The 22,071-nt window shown below is 44.0% G+C and overlaps 1 protein-coding gene across 1 annotated transcript in view; it reads left to right on the forward strand.

The window, feature by feature from the left end:
- LOC141578013 (uncharacterized) overlaps positions 1-22,071 on the forward strand; it is a 119,391-nt gene that overhangs the window by 40,291 nt on the left and 57,029 nt on the right. Inside the window, exon 4 of the mRNA XM_074366564.1 lies at positions 18,678-19,449. Coding sequence (XP_074222665.1) covers positions 19,139-19,449 — 311 coding nt within the window. The 5' untranslated portion in view covers positions 18,678-19,138. The remainder of the gene's footprint in view (positions 1-18,677; positions 19,450-22,071) is intronic.

A 22,071-nucleotide genomic window follows, 5' to 3' on the forward strand; every position in this document is an offset into this window, starting at 1 on the left:
TTTTCTGGACTAGAACACGCTTTTGGTTCCTTATCCAGTGTGTTCCATTACAGAATTGATGAGTTGTGTCTATTCTGGGACTTGTCGACTGAAAAAAATGTGTAGCCTGAAAGTTTAGAGTTACACTTTATTAGGCGGGAGGACTCGAGGCGGGATGACAGCCTTCAAATCTGTCTGAGGGACTGCTCCCAAGAAGTAGGGGAGGAACTAGGATTATATGGCAGCTTTACAACAAAGACCAGGGAGTTGGAACAATAAAAGATTGCTTGTTATCTAAAGAAATCCAGGCATCTCAAGTTAAAGAATTTAGTGCCTTTGTATGTATCATTTGACCTCACTGGATTCATTCTTTAGACAAGCACCTAGCTATCTAGGGCAATTATCCTGTCTTCTTATTCTCAGTCTGTTCAGAGGGCAGCATTGTGAGTGGCTGTAGAGGCTGGGCTTCAGGTCTGTCCGCACTGGGGGGTGGCGGCAGCCTTGATGACTTGGTTTCAGCATTCTTTGTTTACTGACATGGTTGTAGTATTTTAATTCACATTGTAGTATTTTCATTCACAGACTGTGGATAATCTGGAAACTTGCAAAGGAAACGAGATGGAATTACTGCAGGTACCTTCTACTTTAATAAGCCGTGTGCAAACATAAACATGGAGGAAGCATACATTTGAATTTGGTGGTGTAGGGAAGGGTTTCTGCACATTACAGGAGAACGCAAGGCAGAATATCTCTTCTTTGTTGGCAGGGATGTGGGTCAACCTGTCATTTCTGTAGCGGTTTCTGAGAGCACTTTATGGTAATTAACAAACATTGACAAACGGGGCACACTTTGCATTTAAGAGCTGACCTGTACAAACGTGTATTGGACAGGTGGATTTCATAGGCAAGTGGTGAGGTGGATTGGAGAGAGGTGTAGCCCAGGCCTGGGCTCAGATTCAGGTTTAAATCGCCATTTCCTCACCAAAGGACCTTGGACTAGAGTGTAACCTCCATTAAACTGTTGGTGAATCTGTGAAATATGCATTATAATATTCGTTTCTTCCTGGGTTTGTTGTAAGTTTTAAACAGTATTATAACACACATGAAACACTTAACAGGCACTTAGCAGTGTTCACTGTGTCCTACCGCCCCGCTTAGCGTGTGTTACAGCCGTAAAGGTAGCATGTGCCTGTTGAGGACGTACTGGCAGCCCCTTGAATAGGTTGTGAATTTGGTGATTTCCTTTAATCCTTGAAACTCTACGTGCCATGGGCAGTTATTTTCATGAACAGATGAGGAATCTTAGGGTAAAGAAGACGGTGTAATTTGCCCAAAGTCAGACCATAATTTTGGGTGCAGGGGCCTCTGTTCAGCATGGGCCCCTGGGCTTTCTGCCCTCTCCTTTCAGCACCAGAGCCAGACGTGGAGTCGCCTGTCTCCCAGCCCAGAATATCCGGCAGGCAGCAACACAAAGCTGGACCTGTTCTGCTTAAGCAAAAACTCCGGAGGGGAGGCAGGTACTAAAGGGATAAATGTAAAAACAGACGACTGCAAACTGTTATCAGCTCAGAGAAGGAAAGGAACACGCCTCGCCGTGCAGAGCTGGGAGCTTTCCCTTCAGGGCTGCTCTGGGGGCGTTCATTTCAGCTAAACAAACTCCGCTCCTGCACCAAGGCATGAAGGCAGGGTGCATGTAACCAGGCTGACTGTGCCTCGTTGATCATATTCATTCCTAATCCAGTGTCAGCTGTCACGGGCACTTACCTAGTAAACAGATGTCGGCCATAATCATCACGCACTTTGCTTGGTAGTTTTATTGGCCCCACTTTTGAGATGAGGTAATTGAAGCTGGGGAGTTTGCTGCATGCCCGTGATTACCTTGGAAATACCCCTACTGGTCTTTCAACATAGACTGGTGTGGCTGTTACATCCCAGCCTTGTGAATGGCATCGTGTAGCTTCTACCAAGTGGCCCAAATGACTGACATTGATTTTCTTAATCCGTAGGAAATGGTATGTGACAATAAGAGAAAAGGTGGTAAGAAATTCTTTGGAAAACTAGAACAAAATCCAATACTTCCCCAGCTGGGGTAGCGTACCCAGTGTCACTCATCCCACTCACTGCCTGGCACCTCCTCCCTCCCGACTCCGTGTTCAGAAGCCACTCTGAGCCTTCGAAGAACATTTTGCCTCGTGACACTTTTGACTAAGACCTATGATCTCTCTGTCCCTGGTTTACTCTCTCTTCAAGGCCATTTAAATTTTATGCAGGCTCCTCAACTCCGATGTAAGAAAAGACTCTTTAAACTTCTTGATGAAGCTCCTTAATGAAGATCTTGTGAAGGAAACCTAGTCAAAACCTGGGAGGTATGCACACAGTGAGTGCATGCAACCTCAGCACTTTGTGAAGTTCAGAATCAGAGGGGTGGGAGACTCAGGAAAGGCTTTTTAAGGTAGAAAGGGGAAAGTGAAAGGATGCAGGCTGTGTGAGACTGAAACATCTCGGTCCCAGCCAGCAAGGCACCTGCGTTCAGGATGGTGTATGGGGAGTACAGAGTTCTCACAAAGAAAGAAGTGGTGGGATGGGAGGGAGGACAAATAGATTCTTTTCTAGGGAAGGAAAAAGTGGGCTGAAAATTTACTGGTTGAATAACAGGACTGTGACATGATGTGCTTGCATTTTGGAGATAAGGGTTTTGTGGGGACAGGCCTAGGAGAACGCTCTCTGGCTGGGGAGTCAGCACAACAGAGAACCACAGAGAACCGGGCTGACCTCAAGGCCCCTGCTGGGGGAGGGGCTGCCCGCCATTTTGGTCCTGGGGGCTACTTCTGTCCCTTAGCTGGGGCCTCAGAACTCCCTTCACATCCCAGTCCTGTTGATACAAGAAAACATATGTGGGGCATGGGAAGGGCTGTGTCCCAGGCTTTGGTTGAGCCCCTGGAATGTGCCCCACCAGACGTGGGTCCTTGGCTTCATGCAGGAAAGATTTCAAGAGCAAGCCACTGTTGAGTAAAGGTAGATTTATTCACAGAGACACATTGAAAGGCAGGAGAAATGCCACGAGGTGTGGGGGTTGGGTGCTCAGATTAAAAGTAGGTACACACTCCACAGACAAAGTGTGGGCCTTCTCCGAAGAGGGAGAGAGAGTGATGACCGCGAGGTGGCGCTGTGTTGCTGGTTTTCATGGGCTTGGTTGTTTTATATGCTAATAATTAGAAGGAGCAGCCTAAGGGCAAGGGGCTGGGATTCCCTGGGATTTGGCCATTTCCCACCGTTTGATCTTTTGTGGCTAGCCTTGGGATGGCCATGGTGCCTTGGGGCGTGTTATTCACCATGTTACTATTACAACGGGTGTATAATGAAGCTCAAGATCTGCTAGAAGTAAAATCTCTTCATCCTGAGCCTCAAGGCCTACTGGGTGTTGAATCCTTCACCATTTTGATGTTAATTGCTGTGGCCTTCATTGAATGGCTGTGCTCTGGCCCCTTCCATCCTGTCTCACTGTGTTGACACAGAGAGAGCAAAGGCCCGGCCCTGGCTGTGCTCCTGCATTTAACAGGGAGAGGGGTGGGGTGGGCTGATGATGACTCTGAGTGGTGAGAAGGATGTTTCAGATTTTCCCACGTGGGACATGGGGAAGTGCCAGCAGCCACCGCAGATTTATCTCACGGGCATTATCACTTGTGTCACTCATCTTTTTCTATTTTTCTTTCTTTTTTTTTCAATTATTTAATCTAAATTTAACATCAGGTTTTCTTAGGAAAGAAATTTCTCTTTTTCTTTTCATTGGGGCTCTTTTGGGGGGGTAGGTAATTAGGTGTATTTATCTGTTAGAGGAGGCCCTGGCTGTTGAACCCGGGACCCCGTGCACGCTAAGAACACGCTCTACCACTGAGCTCTACCACCCGCCCCATCATCTTTTACTTTTTGCTTTAGCTGCCAAGAATCTTACGGCTGAATTTCTAGTCGGCCTTTAACACTTACCCTGACTTCATGGCATTCGTTTTTATGAGTTTACTTCCCCCTGGTTTCATTTAAGTATTGAATCTCCATTTTCTCTACACTCTAACTTTTGTCTTTTTGTTGTTATGGTTGTTAAGCTGTGTTAAAAATTGTTTAATTCCTCTTTTAGCAGGAGGCTGAAAGTAAATAAATATGTAAACAAACTTATCACACTTAAATGTTTTATACATTCTAAGCTGTTTATTAGTTACTTAAAAACCGAATTGAATACTGAAGTGATAACATTTTAAAATTATTTTTTAACATTTTATAAAAGTATAGCTGATTTACAATATGATATGTTTTAGGTGTACAATAATTGCACAATTTTTATTGTTATGCTCCATTTATAGTTATTGTAAAACATTGGCTATATTCCCTGTGTCGTAAGATACATCCCTGTAGCGTGTTTATGTTACATGGAGCAGTTTGTATAAGAAACTTGGGTAATACAAAGTCTGGGGCGTGGCTCTGTCTAACCCATGTTCCCGGTCACCCTTCCTGTCAGAGCCCAGGCCCTCACTCCTGTCTGCAGGGGAGCAACTGGAGGCAGCCCTCATCATCGCTGGCACCACCCTCTGAGTGGCAGTGACAGCAGTGACTGTGTGTGGACGTGTAAATTGTTGTTCCAGGAGCTTTACATGCATTTCTGCATTTAATAATTAAAGCCCTCCTGTGAGGAATCATTTTAGGTTTTTAATGAATAATACATTTTATTTTGATTTTGAGAGTTCAAACTTCCAGAAAATTTACTGGAATAGTACAATAAAGGCTTAGATACAGTTCACCTAAAAGGGCACTGTTTGCCCTTTTGTGTCTGGCTTATTTTAGTATAAACTTTCAAGGTCCATCCATGTTGTATCCTCAGTCAGTACTTTATTCTTTTGGTTTTATAATATCCTTTTTCTTTTTTTTTTTTCGTTTTTTCTCTATTTAAAAATATTTTCATTGAATTCTAGTCAGTTTATAATGTTGCGTCAGTTTATAATTTTGCATCAGTTTCTTGTGTACAGCACAACACTTCATTTATATAGGAACATACATGTATTCATTTTCATATTCTTTTTCAACATAAGTTACTATAAGTTATTAAATATATTCTCCTGTGCTATACAGTATAAACTTGCTGTTTACTCTATACATATTCAGTATCTGCAAATCTTGAACTCCCAATTTATTTCTTCCCACACCCTCTCCCCTCTGGTAACCATAGTTTGGTTTCTATGTCTGTGTGTCTGTTTCTGTTCTGTAGATAAGTTTATCTTTTTGTTTGTTTGTTTTTTTAGATTCCACATGTGAGCGATCTCATATGGTATTTTTCTTTCTCTTTCTGGCTTACTTCACTTAGAATGACATTCTCCAAGTCCATTCATGTTTCTACAAATGGCATTATTTTATTATTTTTTTATGGCGGAATAGTAGTCTATTGTACAAATATACTACAACCTCTTTATCCAGTCATCTGTCAGTGGGCATTTAGGTTGTTTCCATGTCTTGCTATTGTAAATAGTGCTGCTCTGAATATTGGGGTGTAGGTATCTTTTTGAATTACGGTTCCTTCTGGATATATGCCCAGGAGTGGGATTGCTGGGTCATATGGGAGGTCAATGTTTTGTCTTTTGAGGAACCTCTGTATTGTTTTCCACAATGGCTCAACCAAACTGCAACCACAGTGTAGGAGGGTTCCCTATTCTCCACAGCCTCTCCAGCATTTATTGTTTGTGAACTTCTGAATGATGCCTATTCTGACTGGTGAGATGTGATATTTGATTGCAGTTTTGATTTGCATTTCTCTGATAATGATATTGAGCATTTTTTCATGTGCCTATTGGTCATTTGTATGTCTTCATTGGAGAAAAGCTTCTTTAGGCCTTCTGCCCATTTTTGAATTGAATTGTTTGTTTTTCTTTCTTATCAAGTGTAAAAGGTGTTATATATTCTGGGAATTAAGCCCTTGTCAGTCTCATTTATTGCAACTATTTTCTCCCATTCCATAGGTTGTCTTTTAGTTTTGCTTACTGTTTCCTTTGCTGTGCAAAACCTTGTAAGTTTAATTACATCCCACTTGTATATTTTTGCTTGTATTTCTATTGCTTGAGTAGACTGCTCTAGGAGAACATTGCTGAGATGTATGTCAGATATTTTGCCTATGTTTTCTTCTAAGAGGTTTATAGTGTCTTGTCTACATGTTTAAGTCTTTAAGCCATTTTGAATTTATTTTTGTGTATGCTGTGAGGGAGTAGTCTAACTTCATTCATTTACATGCAGCTGTCCAGTTATCCGTACATCATTTGCTGAAGAGGCTGTCTTTACTCCATTGTATGTTCTCACCTCATTTGTCAAAGATTCAATGACCAAAAGTTTGTGGGCCTATTCTTGGTAATTTTGTTTATCCGTTCATTGATGGATGGATATTGTTTGTAACCTTTGGCTACTCTGAATGATACTGCCATGAATATTGATGTGCAAGTTTTTGTGAGAATATGTTTTCATTCTGTTGGCTGTACAGTTGGCCCGCCATATCTGTAATTTCCATTTCATGGATCCAGATGGCTGATTGTAAACGGACTCGAACATCCTTGGATTATGGTATCCAGGGTGGGGGGTTCCTGAAACCAACCCCCCGAGGATACTGAGGGATGACTCTACATGTAGGAGTGGAATTGCTGAGCCATATAACTCTAACCTTTTGAGGAAACACCAGACTTCTCCAAAGAAGCTGCACCATTGTCCCTTTCCATTGGCCGCAAATGAGGTATCTCTGCCTCCTCAACGACACTTGTTATTGTCCATGTTTTGATTAAAACCGTCCTAGTGGGTGTAAAATGAGAACTCATTTTGATTTTGATTTGGCTAGTGATGCTGAGCTTCTTTTCATGTGCTTATCGGGCATTTGTGTATTTATTTAAATCCTTGGCAAATTTAAACATTGGGTCGATTTTCTTTGTATTGTTCAGTTGTAAGCATTTTTTATATATCCTGAATACTAGTCTCAGATACATGCTTTGCAAAATTTTTCTCCTATTCTGCAGATTGTCCTTTCACTTTAGTTTTTTTAAGCATTAAAACAATTTCTTTACAGGGGAGGTAATTAGATGTATTGATTTATTTTATTTTTCTTGCTAAGCATGCACTCTGTAACTTGATATACCCACTTCCCCTGTCATTTCACTTTCTTGATGATGTAATTTGTAACAAAAAGGTTTTAACTTTGATGAAGTCCAGTTTATCTGCTTTTTTCTTCTATCACTTGTGCTCTTCGTATTGTATCTAGGAAACCAAAGCCTATCCTAGGACCACAAAGATTTATACTGTGTCTTCTTTTAGAAAGTTTATAGGTTTAGTTTTTACGTTTCTGTCTGTGATCAATTTTGAATTAATTTTTATTTATTTAAAATATGGGGGTCCAGATTCCAGATTCATTCTTTTGCCTGCAGATACTCAGCACTCCCTGCACCATTTGTTGAATAGACTATTCTTTCAATGGAGTGTTGTTGACACCCTTGTGGAAAACTGACTGTAAATGTAAGTTTTTCCCCCTGGGTTTTTATTATGTCTCATAGATTTATTTATCCAAACTTATGCCAGTACCATTCTGACTTAGTACTATAGCTTTTTAGTACCCTTTAAAGTGAGTCCTCCAACTTTGCTCTGCTTTTTCAAGATTGTTTTGGCTGACCTGGGCCCCTTGCACTTCCATATGAATTTTGGGATCACTTTTTCAATTTTTGCAAAGAAGTCAGCTGGAATATTGATAAGGATTCCACTGAATTTGTAACTCACTTTGGGAAGTCTTAACATTTTTAACAATATTGTCTACCATTCCATGAACATGGGATGTGTTCCATATATGTAGGTCTTTTAAGTATTATTTCGGTGATACATCAAAATATTCAATGTACAAATCTTGTAAATTTTTGTTAAATGTATCTCTCATTTTATTTTTAATGCTGTTGTAAATGGAAAGGCTGAGCTTCTTGAGGGTAGGACTATATATTAATTTGTTTATTTCTAGGATTTCTACACAGCAAATACTCTAGGCTTATATTTGCTACATAAATCTATCCACAACTCTTCCCACCCACGTGTTATAAGAAACCAAGACCCAGGTTAAGCTACCTGAACACGTATGTGGAAGTGAGAAATGAGACCCTTGGGTGGGGCTTTGTGAAGATGATACTGAGAGCTTATTTAGGATGGCTTCATCTTAAATTCCTTTAAACAACACTTATGGTGTAGTCAGATACATTAAGATCATGCCCTTTTGATGTGCAGAGGAGCTAAGACTATCATTTTCAAATAATTTCTAGTGAGAGTGTTGTACTTGAAATCAAATTTGCATCAATCTTTGAAGATATATGTTTCAGGAATTTTGACTAAAGAACACCTGTCTTTATTCATTAATGACAACTAAATTCTCAAGCAACATGTAAGAGTTTGAGCAAACTGCCCCAGCCCCGTAGTGCTGGTTGGCTGCAGCTGTAACTGGAGTCAGTGCTTACCTCTCCCAGCACGCTTGGGCTGATCTGCTCAAAGGTGTTCGTCCAAATGTTTGTCTGTAGTCTGTTGGACAAAGCCATAAAACATTGAGTTAAGGTTGCTGGAATGCAATATATTCCTATTAATATTAACTAAGCACATATTGAGTGCTTACTGTATGTTGGGAATTGTCCCTCAGCCTCACATGTATATTATTTCACTTAAAACTTCATATATTTCCTTGTTATTCTCACTTTACAGATAAGGAGACTGAGAATTAGGTCTTCTGTATTTTGGATGGAGCTCATTATCAATGACAGGAAGTTGTAAGGAAATAGATATTGATTCATCCTGAGAAAATATTTTTCTGACCGTCAGCAGTGAAGAGGGTGAACACTGAAGAAGGTGATCATTGTTTGAGTGAGACGAGCCCCGGGTTGTACGGAGTCAGCATCCCTGTCTTGGACACGGCACGTGTAGATCTGTGTGGTGGGTGAGGCGGCGAGGCCGCGCAGGGAACGCGGATGCCGGGCCATTGGGCTGTGCTCAGGCCCAGTGGGGCTTTCTCCTAAGGGCAGTGGGCCGTCATTGACAGATCTTAAATAGGGGAGTGGGGTGCTCTCGTAGATCACTTTTGTCTTGTAGAATGCTTAGAAACATTTAGAAGGCTCTGCAGGAGGTGATGTGATGAGTCAGATTAGGGTGGCTGCCAGGTGTAGAAGTGTAGAATTTTCAAGTGGTTTTCAGTCCCAGTTTTGTGGCTGAGTAGCTGTGTCACTTTGGATGATGCACTCAAGGAAGTAAACAATTTATCTAATCAATTGAAGAAGTGATGTACCGACCTCCCAGGACTGCTGTGGCAATCCAGTGAGATAACGTGTGCACAGTGTGCAGCGTGGTCCCCAGCACACAGTCAGTGCTGAGTGAGTGCCAGTGAGTACCTGGTAGGTCAGGTGTGGGTGGTGGGACTCGGTGACTGAGGAAATCTGGGCCCTGAAGGTGGGGTCCAGTCACATCTGTGAGTGATGGGCCTGAGCTGGGAGAGGCAGGGAGACCTTGCCCCCCGACCAGGGGCCCTGGGTAGGACGGCTATGGGAGGAGCACCGTGAAGTCAGCTCTTTGCAGGTGGAGCTCGAATTGCCTTTGAGACATCTAAGTGCATTGTCATGAGCTCAAAGAGGAGGTCTGGGCCCGGGCTGTGAATTTTCCTATAATCTTAATCCCTGAGGACGCCGAGGTATTGATCACTGAACGTGAAGACATACTTTACAGGACAAGTGAATAGTAGTATCATCTCTGTCATCAAAGCTCACATCTCTTTATTCATCACAAGTTTGCTATTGGGTACTTACAGAGCTCACTTCACCGCCATCCCCTGGGCTCAGGCTCCACAGTAAAGAGCTGGTGAGCCTCCCTCTTTTCCAGAAGAAGACACATTTAGCTGGTAGAATTCTATACCTCACCAGACTTAGAATTTTAGTTTGTTGTTTTAATTCTATTTTCTGTTAGCCATCTCCTGACAGGAGAGACGTTTTACCTCATGGACATATTTCAATTAGCTGTTACTGAGAATTGCTGATCTGATCCATAGTGTAAGTATTATATTAAACTTGTAGAGTATATATCATTTTTCTGTCTTTGCCCTTTAATTTTGTATGCCCCTTCAAGTCTCTATCCTATTTGGGGCCTTATTTTTTTAAATTAAAAAATGTCTATTTGCAGTTAAGAAAACAAAAGAAAAGAAAAAATACACATGATAGCTAAACTTAGAAAATATCTAGTGTGTTTTCTGTCTCGGCAACGGAGGGATCTAGAAACTCGTGAAAACCTTCATTACACAAGTTTCTTAAAATGCTGATTAAGAAATAAAACCTTCCTTCTTCATCTTTCAAGCTGCACAGCTAATTGTGAAGAAAGTGAGGGGAAATCCTCAGAAGCCAAGACAAACCAGAAAGCAGGAATTCTGGGTGATACACGAGCCTTAGAAGCCCTGGGGTGCCTGTTGGCTCCTGTACTGAGTTTCAGTTGCCTTGACAGGAGGATAGGAGCTGAGCCCGAGTCTTCTCACACTGGGAGTTGAATGACTGATCATATGTAAGGCCAAGCCCATCCCGAGAAGCATGGTTTACTAAAGGGTTAACTATGAAAAAAAATTCCTCAAGGTAAGACAGTAAGGAAAGTCAATTTTTTTGGAAGAGGGGAAAAATAACAAATCCAAAGTAAGGATATAGTTTAAAGCTCTTCTGGCATGAGAGTAACCACAAACTCCTGGCAGAGAATCACAGCTACTCCTGGAATGAGAAGCTGTGGTTTGAATGAATCAGTGAGCAGCCATTCCGAAAAAGGCCTCCAGAGTCTTGAGGATCAAGATACTTGACTGCAAACACCTGTCTTCCAAGGTCTCTATCAAATAACCAGAAAGGTTTTAAAGGAAAGAAGCCATAATCATAGTTTCATTTCTTAACATTACTTTATGCTAGGAATTCAGAGGTGACTATGGAGTTGTCTCCTCTTTTATGGACCTTACCTTCTCTTTGGGGAGACAAACTGACATAGTTGGGGAGCTTGGTGGAGGGAGGTGATAGTCTGTTGCAATTAGCCAGGAGAGGAGATTAAGAAAGCAGTGAAGGGTGGGTGAACTTTTTAGCTAAGGACATTCTTGTTCTGCTGGCCCTTAATTGCAGGTCAATGAGCAGTCACTGGAGGGAATAGATCTTACGGAGGATGGACTTAGCTCAGGCCTCTTTAGAATGGACAAGTGAACCTGGAGAAAGACAGTCAAATCTGTGCAGACATTAAAGTTCACTTGAACGTGCTCCATCCCTGAGCCAAAGGTAGGACAAATATGCAGCACTTCTTAAGGACAGAGGAGTGGTTTTTAAGGTTCTCCAAGAATGAAGCCCAGGGAACCGAGATGGCCAGTTGTCAAACTGTGACTTTGCACTTAGGACGGTGTACCCACCAAGGGTATTGGCCTTTTATACATTTCCATTTCTCTTTAATACATGTCAGGTGATAAGGACGTGGGCACAAGTGTTTGACATCTTGTCGAGGCGACTTTGGGTACCTGCCTAGAAACGCGGGCACGGCTACAGCTGTGTCACACATGTTGCCGCCCATCCCACTCCCCGGCTCCGTGATCACGGCAGAGTGGTTCCTTGTTGACCTGTCCATCTCCTCTGTGACATCATAACCCATGAAAAGACCGGAGAGTATTAACTTGGCTTTGTTAAAGTCAAAGGAACAGATCTAATATGGAGTCAGATTTGTTCTTTCCTATTTCAGTATTGCCATGGAGAAGAGAGTTTGGGCAGCTTTTTATAGGGTCCTCGAGGCTTTCTCTCTCAGCCTCTGGGCACCTTTATTGAAAACCCTTCATAGCTGTCTGGAGTGCTGGAAAACCACTCCGACTGTTTTGCCCTGAAGATGTGTTCAGTTTATAACTCATCTCTACTCCTTGGAAAACAACTCAATAAAAACTCAGTTGGTTTTCCACCAGCCATGGGCAGGGGTGAGGGATACCTTGTTATTATTTCATAAAATAATAATAATAATAAAAATAAAAATAAAAATAAAAATAAAAATAATAATAATAATAATAATAATAATAATAATAATAATAATAATAATAATAAAAGAAGTCTTAAAACAGCACTGGGCACATAGTTGAGAGTCAATAAATGCTTCCTGGCTTAAATCAAAAGTGATGACTCAGTGATTCCATGGCTGCTGTATTTGCTGAGCTAGTTACTCCTTTGCTCCATTACACATTTTTTTAACTGAAAAAGAAATACATGCAAATGGTTAAAAAAAATTCAAACAGCACAAAAATACACAAGTGAAAGAAGTTTTCCCTCATCCTCTGTTCTTCCGGCCCTCCCTGGAGATGCCACTGTTTACTATCCTTTTGGTGCTTTTCCAGATATGCTATGCACATTCCCACCTATGTATGTAAATTCCTTTAAAGTTTTAGTTATTTTTAACTTAAAGGGATTTAAATCCTCAAGTGGCTTCTGCCTGGGTAATAGAACAGAAAAAATCTGACTCCATATTAGATCTTTTCCTTTGACTTTAACCCTATGCTCTGTCTCCTAGGCTTCATCTTGCTTGTAAAACAATGTTGCTTAGAGCCTGAAATATACAGGAGAACCTATTCTGAAGGCTCTGATCTTTAAGTATATTTAACACATTTTCATTCATAAAAAGATTAGAAATTGCAGAATAGAAAATAACGTTTGTTTTGTTAGAGGTTTACAGAGATTTGACCCAGGCAGATAGCTGCAAGAACAAAGGATTCTAACAAGAAGGAATTCCTACACCAAGAAGATTGCAACAACCAAGCACGTAGGAAAAGAGCCTGAATTCTGACTTGGGGAGATGGTTTTCCAGGACATTAGTTTGCCATCTAGGTCTACAGAAACATGCTATTCCATAACCCAACACCTGGTCTCCCAACTTATTGGCCTGTCCTGCACTGAAGAGAATGAATTTGGATTTGGTAGCACTCCTATATACCTAGCAAGCTGGGCACTGGAACTGAGTGTTATGGAAACAACAGGCCAGCCAAGGAACAATCACCACTCGGAGTGTTGGCGTACTCAGATTTATTATGCCGGCGGGCTCAGAGGGGCTTCTGCTCCGAATTTCTGAGCACCCACCTCCAAGACATACACATGAAGTTTTAAAGGGTTAATTACAAGTAAGGGTGTATTAGCCAATAAGGCTAAAGCAACAAAAAGCAAGGAATCAGCACACTGGTTCTTGTCAACTTGTAATAGACACTTGTTGAGCTTCGATTTACGGCTTAGCTTGTTAGCCCAGTAAACTGACACTAAACTTCAGATTTACGAGTTAGCCCAGCAGAATTTAGATCAGTAAACTGACACATCACACTTAGATTTGTGACTTAGCTTGTTAGCCCAGCTGGGCTTTTCCTTCACATGGGGACAGCTCTCCCACACCCAGGGAACTACTGTGAGCCCTTGATGGTTCCACTAGGGTGGAGTGTGGTTTACCCAGGACGGATGGGGACTATGCACCAACACTCAGGCAGTCTGCTCTGTCTGGGGCTCTGATCTTGAACCACCCCGCTCCCTGCCAGCCCAACACCTGGGACAGTGGAGCTAAGGCAAAGATCGTGCCTGCCTGTTTCCCAGCGTGTAAAAGGGGAATATGTACTCTTCCCAAGGTAGTTCTGAGCGACAACACCTGCGGGTGCTTGGTTCCCAGACCAACAGAAAACCCTGCTCCGCGTGGGGGCAACAGGTGTGATACCCGTAGGGGTTCTGCAGCAGCATCGGATGGAGGGCTGGATCAGGGAGGTAAAACTTGAGCTGCGGGCCTTGAAGTGTTACAGAAGGGTACAGAGGCAGGACTGCCGCCTTCTTCAGGGTGCCACCAGAGGTAAAGCTTTTTCTCTCCATCCTCGCTAGTACCTTACCCTTTCAGGATCCCTCCATTCTCTCTGCTATTCCTGTCCATCTGTCTCCCTCCACTTTTTCCCTCCTCTCCTCCCCCTCCCATCTTTTCCCTCCCTCACTGCCCCACCTTCTCTCGCAGAACCTAGAGCGAATTGCTGGCCCTCCTGCGCATGGGCGGTCGGTGTCAGCTGGACCGCGGGTTGGAAGCTCCAGCTCAGAGCCGGGGATTAGCCCCAAAGGCTTCTCAGCTCTGTCGCCCGGCAGGCCTTTAGCTCCTGCCCGGGGCCGGTGCCTCTGGCCGTGGAAGTGCAATGTGGGGTCTCCCGGGAAAGGGGTCAGGTGGCTGCGGGAGGGCGGTCCGCGTGTCACAGACCACGAGGGCGCGAGTCAGCCTGTGTTCAGCTGAATTGCTCGGGCCAGACCCCTCTGCCCGCGCCACCTGCCCCAGTGCCCCAGTGCCACAGCTTCCCGGGGCCAGGTGTGCACCTGCCGCCTCTCACCCAGCCGTGCTCCCCTCAGTCCGCGGCTGGCGTCCCCTTCCCCTCTCTCGCCCGCGAGTCCTCTCCTCCCGGGCTTCCTCTCCTCGGCCACCGGCCCGTCCCCACAACTGGGCGGGCTGCGTCCCAGGCGGGCGGGGTCTGCGGACCCGGACGGGGCAGCTGGGGCTGGGGCTGGGGATGGCCTCCGAGCGGGGCTGCAGCCCACGTTTCCACCCATTTCCCTGCCCCGCGACTCCGGGGCTGCCCTGGTCTTCCTTTCCCGCTCCCTGAGGAACAGCTCAGTGGCGTCTGCACTGCTCCCTGGGCTGAGAGCCTCCGGCTGTAAAGCCCAGCTACTGGTGGAGTCGGGAAAAGGGATCCTCAGTGCCAAGCGAGCTTCTGTCTCCTCCCTCAGTGTTTCTGCCCCAGGTAAGTACCTTGAACACTTTCAGGTGTTATGATGGCGGTGCTTGTTGGTGTCATGTGTTTTTATAGTGAGAGGGATTACAGTGTTGAAAGCAGGGCTTGGTTCAGTTAAAAATGAGCTGAAGGCATAAGGCTGTGTCATCCTCCTTCCTTCCCTCTCCCAGGGTGAAAAGTGTGACCATCGATTTTAAAAAGACAGTTACATTCCCTAACTAGCCCAGCCCAGCTTGGTGTGTTAACAGGAAGAGCACCACCAGAGGCGTTGGAGACCCAGGGACATTGCAGTCCTAAAGAGCTCCTGGCACAGTTTGGTTTGTTTTGGTTTTTTGTTTTTCTTAAATTGTGGGGCAGACTAAGTAGTATAGAGGGAAAAATAATTGTCAAGAAATATTTTTTCATATAACAGCTTTATTGTGATATTGTTCACACACCATGAAGTCCACCCATTTAAATGGTACAATTCAGCAGCTTTTAGCATATTTACAGTTGTGCAACAATTATTATTCCAGAACGTTTTCATCACATCAGAAAGACCAGTGGAAATGAATGACCAATCCACCCCTCCCCAGTGGTGGTTCTAAAGAAGTTTCTTGGCTATTCTTGACCATAAATTAACTTGTTACATTCCATGAAAAATCTGGTAGGAATTCTAATCAGAATTGCAATGAATCTGTCTATCAAAATAGGAAGAATTAATGTCTTTATGGCATAAACTTCTTCTACTAATGAATATAACTGGGACCCTATATTTTCATCTCTCCAGAGCCTGGCCCATGGGAAGTCCTCACTAATTGTTGGGCTTGTGAATGATGAGATTCTATACATCATTAGTTGCAACTGTAGCCTTTCACAGAAGAGAAAATTAACCTCAGTGAAGCCAAGTGACTCTCTGATGGTCAGAAAGAGTGACAGCCAGTGCTGGAGTGATCCAGTGGACTTGGTGCTTGCAACTAAAAATATTCAGCAGCTACAGCTAAGGGGATTAGAGTGTTCTTTTATTTTTCCTTAATGGCGTTGCTTTTATTTTTACTTATTTTTTTAAAGTAATTTTTTTGAAGTGTAGTCAATTTACAATGTTAGTTTCAGTTGTACAGCAGAGATTCAGTTATGAACATATGCATATGTGTATAAATATGTTTTAGATTGTTTTTAGTACAACTCATTACAAGAAATTGAATATAGTTCCCTGTGCTATATAGTAGGTCCTTGTCATTTATTTTATATTTATTAACGTGTATCTGTTAATCCCCCCTTTCCTGCCTGCTAACCACAGTTGGCTTTCTATGTCCATGAGTCCATTTCTAGGAGCACCATTTTTCTTAGTAATATATGCTGGTTGGCTGCTTTCAGTTTCAGTAATTCCATCTGTGGGTGCTTTTCTTCTGGTGGCCTTTATGTGGTTTGTACACGTGGTAATAGAGGTCTGTATTTGGGAGAACTCCAGGCCTCGTGTAGTCCCTGTTACAGAGTTCCCACTGAGTTGATGCTTGAACTGGGAAAAAAACATAGTAAATGTTGGAATTTCCAATATGGTTGAGACTTCCAGGTTTCTATAACCTGCTTAGCCCACCTTAATATTGGCTGCACCCTTACTTGGTAATTTGGTGGAATTCCATGGTATGGTGGTGTAGAGACAGGGCCTTTTATGCTTATTCTCTTTCCTTTTTCTAACACTCATTCTCCTGGGTCTCCCAGATCCTCCCCCAGCAGTGCCCAAGGCTGGCTTGGTGCTGCACTGAGGATATATTTATTAATAAGGACCTTTCCTCATCTCTTCTGAGCCTCCATTTTTTTCTCTGCACAATGAGAGCTTAGACTACATATGTGCTTTTCAGTTTCTTTTAAAGCCATGTTTCCTTTGAGAAACAGAAAATGCAAATCACTCCTCCCATCCCAACCCTTTAGATTTTGATACAGCCTCCAAGGAGTGACATAGCACTTTGTGGAAAATTGATGTGATTGTGATTCCAGGTGGCACAGAAAAGACTCTTCAGAGATTTATTGCATGGAGAGGGCAGGAAAGGTGCAGTATGTCACACTTTCTAGTGTGAGCACTGGAGCAGTGGCTTGGATTTAAATACGGTGTCTGACGTGGCCTCTCTCTAATCATGTACAATGTGATAAACTTCTCTACCTCAGTTTTTCTTGATGTGTCAAGTTGGCGTGATAATATTTTAGGGCTTTTGTGAAACATTATACACATAATCCATTTGTGTTTCGGTAGAAATAAGACCTGCTAGGGATTCAGGGATTTGTTTAAAAAAAAAAAATCTTGTCCATAGCAATCTGTCGGTGTGTATTTTGAATTTCCTGGAGGGTGAGGGTTGAGTCTAAAGTCCATCGTGGGACAGGTGGCCCATAGTTTTCTGTGCGCCTGATTGCCCCCTCCTCCCCAGTCCTCTTCCTCAGTCCAGGATTAAGTTCCCTAGTAGATTTACACAGAGGTCTTGTGGAAATGGATTTTCATTTTATTGTTTCACCAAGAAGGGCTGCCATCATGATCTCTGTGGTCAGGTTTTGAAGGGCTGCCATCATGATGTCTAGTCAGGTGAAGGCTATGCAATTGGGAGTTTCTATTTAATAAAAAGAAAAAAATTACAAATAGAAAATTAGAACAAGGGTGATGACAGGAGCTCTTGGAAGTGGGCACCATTAATTTTGTTAGCTTCAGGTGCAGTGGCCTCTTGCCACGAGGACCCATCCTCTTGTTCTGAAGTTGGAGGGACCAATGGGTTGAGTGGGAATGTTAACTGAGTGTATCTCATGTGCTGGGCATTGTCCTATTTGTGCTTTGTGTTCCTTATTTGAGACAGTGAGCTCATTTAACCTCAATAGCCTCTTTAAAAAATTAGACTTTTTATTTTGAGATATAATGTAGATTCCCATGTAGTTGTAAGAGATAATATGGAGAGGGCCTATGGACCCTTTGTATAGTTTTCCTTAATGGTTCCAACTTGAAAGTTTGGGGTACAATTCATTACTGACTCACTAACAATTTGAGGTTTGTTTTATTGCCCTAATTTTATTCACGATTAAACTGGGGCTTAGAGAATCACACAGGCCTGACCAGGTCACCCACATGGTTAGTGTCGAGACGGGTGGAACGTGGGCTTGGGATTTCCAGGCAGTACCATTATGATGGTCTGTGGCAGGGAGCAGCATTCACTTTGCTGGTTTATTCATTCATTCAACAAATATTATTGAGTAACCTCTGTGGGTCAGATGCTTTCATAGGGTTATCTGATTCTTCAGCAGTCCTGAGAATCAGGTAATGTTTATATTTTTTAATCTGAGAAAATTAGCTCTAAGAAGTTATAACCCCCCCAAAGGAAATATAGCTCATAAAGGAGCAATACTAAATTTTACAGTCACCCCTTTTTATGCAGGTGGTACCCTAGGCATTTTACATTTGCAAACTTCTGTAATCCAGATATTTTCATGTAAGACAAAGATTTTTTTTTTAATTGAAGTATAGTCAAGTTTACAATGTTGTGTCAATTGCAAGGTTTTTTTTTGAATTTTGAATTAAAAAATATTTTTTCAGGAGGGTAATTAGGTTTATTTATTTGTTTCATTTTTTAAAATGAGGTACTGGTGTTTGAACCCAGGACCTCGTACATGCTAAGCACGTGCTCTACCACTGAACTGTACCCTTCTCCCCAAGGCAAGTTTTCTTATCCATTATTCTGAAGCTTAGGAGTTCAAATAAATTGGATAGAAAACCAGATCTTTTGATCCCACTGTAGTCCTTTTCTTTATATTCTGCTGAAGGAGGTTGGGGAAAGCACTTCCTTTGTTCACTTCCTTATTCAGCATTTTTCAGCAGTGACTTTGCATCAGGGCCTTGGTAGGTGCTTGGAAACAGAAAACAAGAAATGACCCTTCTCTGCAGGGCAGGAAGCCTAGACCAAAAGCTGGGTAATGTGATCCGAGCTACGGTAGCCATTTGAAGACTCTGAGGACAAACTGTACCTCCGGATTTACTTGAGCTTCCCTTGCCTTCTGGTTGGTACACACCAGGTCATCGCAACCCAGATGGACCTGCAGCCCACAGTACAGTATGTACCTCGATCTCCTCTCCCCTCTCGTCAGGGCCTGCAGCATGAGCATCCCTGACTACGTGCAGTGTGCTGAGGACCACCAGACTTTCCCTGTGGTGGTCGAACACGTGGGGATCATCTCAGAGGAGAATTTCTTTTGCATCTATAAGTGAATCACCTTGGTGAGTCAGATCAGTCCGTGCAGCTCCCAGTGGGCAAACTGTATCCACTACAGGCACCACTATGCGCCCAAGAATGGGTGGAGCGACTTCCAGACCCACCGCAAGGTCTTGGGCCTTGTCATCATTACTGAATGCCTCTCGGCCAAGGCTTCGAAAAGCTCCAAGTGCAGAGGAGCTGTATGGCACCACGCTCTATGACTCTCAGCTCTTTGACTTTCTGCTGCATGGGGAGGTGGCCGAGCAGCCGCGCACCGAAGTGGCCTTCAATTTACGAGGACTGCAGGGTGGTGGAGAAGAGGATCGACGACTTCACTGAGTCAATCTTCATCTTGCCCAAGTCCAAGTGGCTGGACGGTGCATCCGACAATTCTGGGGACAAGATCCTCCTTCTCTGCATCCCATTTGAGAAGGAGGACATCATGGGACTGGACACAGAAAGCAGGTAAGTTTACCTGGAGGCCAGTCCACCCTGGCTGTGTGCCGGGTTTCTTCCCTACATCCAGAAAGTGATCAGCAAGGAAGAGGACTCTCTTGTAGCCAAGGGTGGAGGGAGGTGCAGCCCGCCGCTTTACAGACATTTAAAAGTGAATCCGCCTTTGTTTCAGAGAGATCCTTTTAGGGTTATTGTGGACACTTACTGCAGCTTTTCAGCCAGGACCCTGGTGGGACCCCTGGAGTTGCTGACCAATAGAGTAGCCACAGCCACTGATGCTAGGAGAGCTGGGGAGGAGGCTGCTCTGAGCTGAGATTTGCTGTAGGTCAAATGAACATCAGACGCTGAGACTTGTCTAGTAAAAAGAATGTAAACTATCTTATCACTTCCTATATTGATTACATGTCAAAATGATAGTATTTTACATACAGTAGGTTAAGATTTGTTCTTAAAATCATTTTCTAGTATTTGTTTTTTGTTTCTTGGTTTGTTTCTTTGTTTACCGTTTTAAATGTGGCAACTGGGAAACTTTCTTTACATGGCTCTCATTTCATTTATGTTGGGCAGCCTGTCTTTAGATAGTCTCATTCCTTTGCTTGTAGATGAGATGCTGAATCCCGAGAGGCAGAACGAGGCGCTGGTTGAGCTGGGGCTGGAGCCGGTGTCTCCTGCCTCCCAGGCCCAGCACCTGTTCGGCTCAGGCCCTCTCTTCCTGCCCGACAGCCAGCATGCCATGTTAGGACATCAGAATCACCGCCAGGGACCTCCGAATGAACTCCTTATGCAGGGAAAGGCGTATCACGGAGTATGGGAAAGAGCAGGGAAATGTTCATCCTCACTTTGTTCCTGTGATTAAGTCAACGGCCCCACTTTGTCTCGGAATTACAGACGAGCTCTTCTGGGCTGCCTACCCCCCCCCACAATCTGCTCTGTTTCCCCGTGTATCTATAGTGCTGTCCTTCGTGCAGAAGAGGGTGACATGCCTTTGCCGAGAGGTGGTCCCCCTTTGCTGGGGAGAGTGAGGGAAGCTGTGTGCCCACGGCCTACGGCCTCAGGCCTTGAGTCTGGAGAGTACTCATGGCGGTCTGACAGGTGACGGTCGGAGGACCTGGCACGGCTGCCGGGCCCACTGTGGAGGCGGTGCTCTGTGATTCTTGAAATTAACTAAGATCAGATTCTACTTTCAGGTTATTGGTAAGTTGGAGGAGAAGATGCCAGAGAATTGATAAAAAGAATGTCCAGACCAGCCCTGTGAGTGATAGGCACAGGGGACCCGAGTCCCCCACGTGTGTGAGGTGCCTAGCGGGCTCTGGATGAATTTTCTGTTCCTCCTGGACATAACTCTATGGCTTAAGGAAGGGGCAAGGCATGTCATGGCCTGTACTTGTCCTCACAGGGCCCTGTGATCTTCATGCCCGCACTCCCCTTCTGCTCCTTGGAGATGAGGTGTCAGGTTTAGGAGCCTGGGCACTGCTGAGGGCATAGCTGCCAGCACTGTGCTACACCGAGGCTGGCTCCGTTCACCTCACATGTCACCACCTGCTGAGCCCCCAGGCGTCAGTCAAGGTAGGTGCATAGGTGCAACATACGCAGAGACCACGTTCTCCCCCTGGACAGATTGATTGGTGAGCAGTGGAAGCCTAGAGCCCTGCCCCAGCCCCAGGCCAGTGCCTCCTCTTTTGTCATAGGAGGCACTGGTGACATTTTTGCTCAGCAACTGCTTGGCTCTGACTCTGCAGACCCACCAGAGAATGCCAACTTGTTTTTGCCTTTTGAAGTCTGCCCTTGGGATTTGGCGGAGTAGCTGGATGTGTGCTTAGCCCATAGTTGTTGACACTGTCACCATTGTTTACCCAGAACCTCGTGTACCAGGCATGGCTCTCGGCATCAAAATACAGCAGCGCATTAAACCTCCCTCCTGGTGGGTCTGTCTGTTTTGCTACCATAAGGGCTCAGCCAGCATCTTAACGTCAGTGAGATAACGTGGCCAGTGAGCTCGGGTCAAGCACATTCTCCTCCAGTCACTTTTACTCAATTTTTTCTTTTACTATTCCACAGTCATTAATTTTTTAAACAATGCTTTGGTACAGGAACAGCCTAATTCTCTCCTGCTACTCTTGGTGGAAGTGAGTAAAACTGTCCAGCCTGAAATGCGACCACAATTTGTAGCTCAAAAGCTGCCTAGACGCATATAGGTGGAGTTTTGGTTAGGGGCGCTGATCACGTTGGGGTCCCCCGGCAGCACCGCTCCCCTCAGGCCCCTGCCTTCCCTGGAGCAGGAGGTGAGTGTGGGTCTCACCGTCCCAGCATCCCTGGCCTCACACACTCACATAAATTCTTGTACATGCTGTCAAAATCATTTTTGTTCTTGTGTGTTTCTAATTTTCTCTTGTTCCTCTTTTCCTTTTTCTTTATTCTTTTTCTCTTGTACTGCCCAGTGAGCATGTTGCGTCTGAAAATGTGGGCTGTGCACACCCTGCATTAGGAAATATCCAGATTGCCCTCCGTACTGTCTCCATCGCTTTAAAGAGCAAAAACTTAACAGTTGCCTTGATCCATGTATTATCCTAGTCATTTTTTATTTTCTAATTTTTTGGAATATTTGCTTTGTTAGCACATCACCCACTGGTG

Source organism: Camelus bactrianus, chromosome 6, assembly GCF_048773025.1.
Source record: "Camelus bactrianus isolate YW-2024 breed Bactrian camel chromosome 6, ASM4877302v1, whole genome shotgun sequence".
Taxonomy (NCBI): Eukaryota; Metazoa; Chordata; class Mammalia; order Artiodactyla; family Camelidae; genus Camelus; species Camelus bactrianus.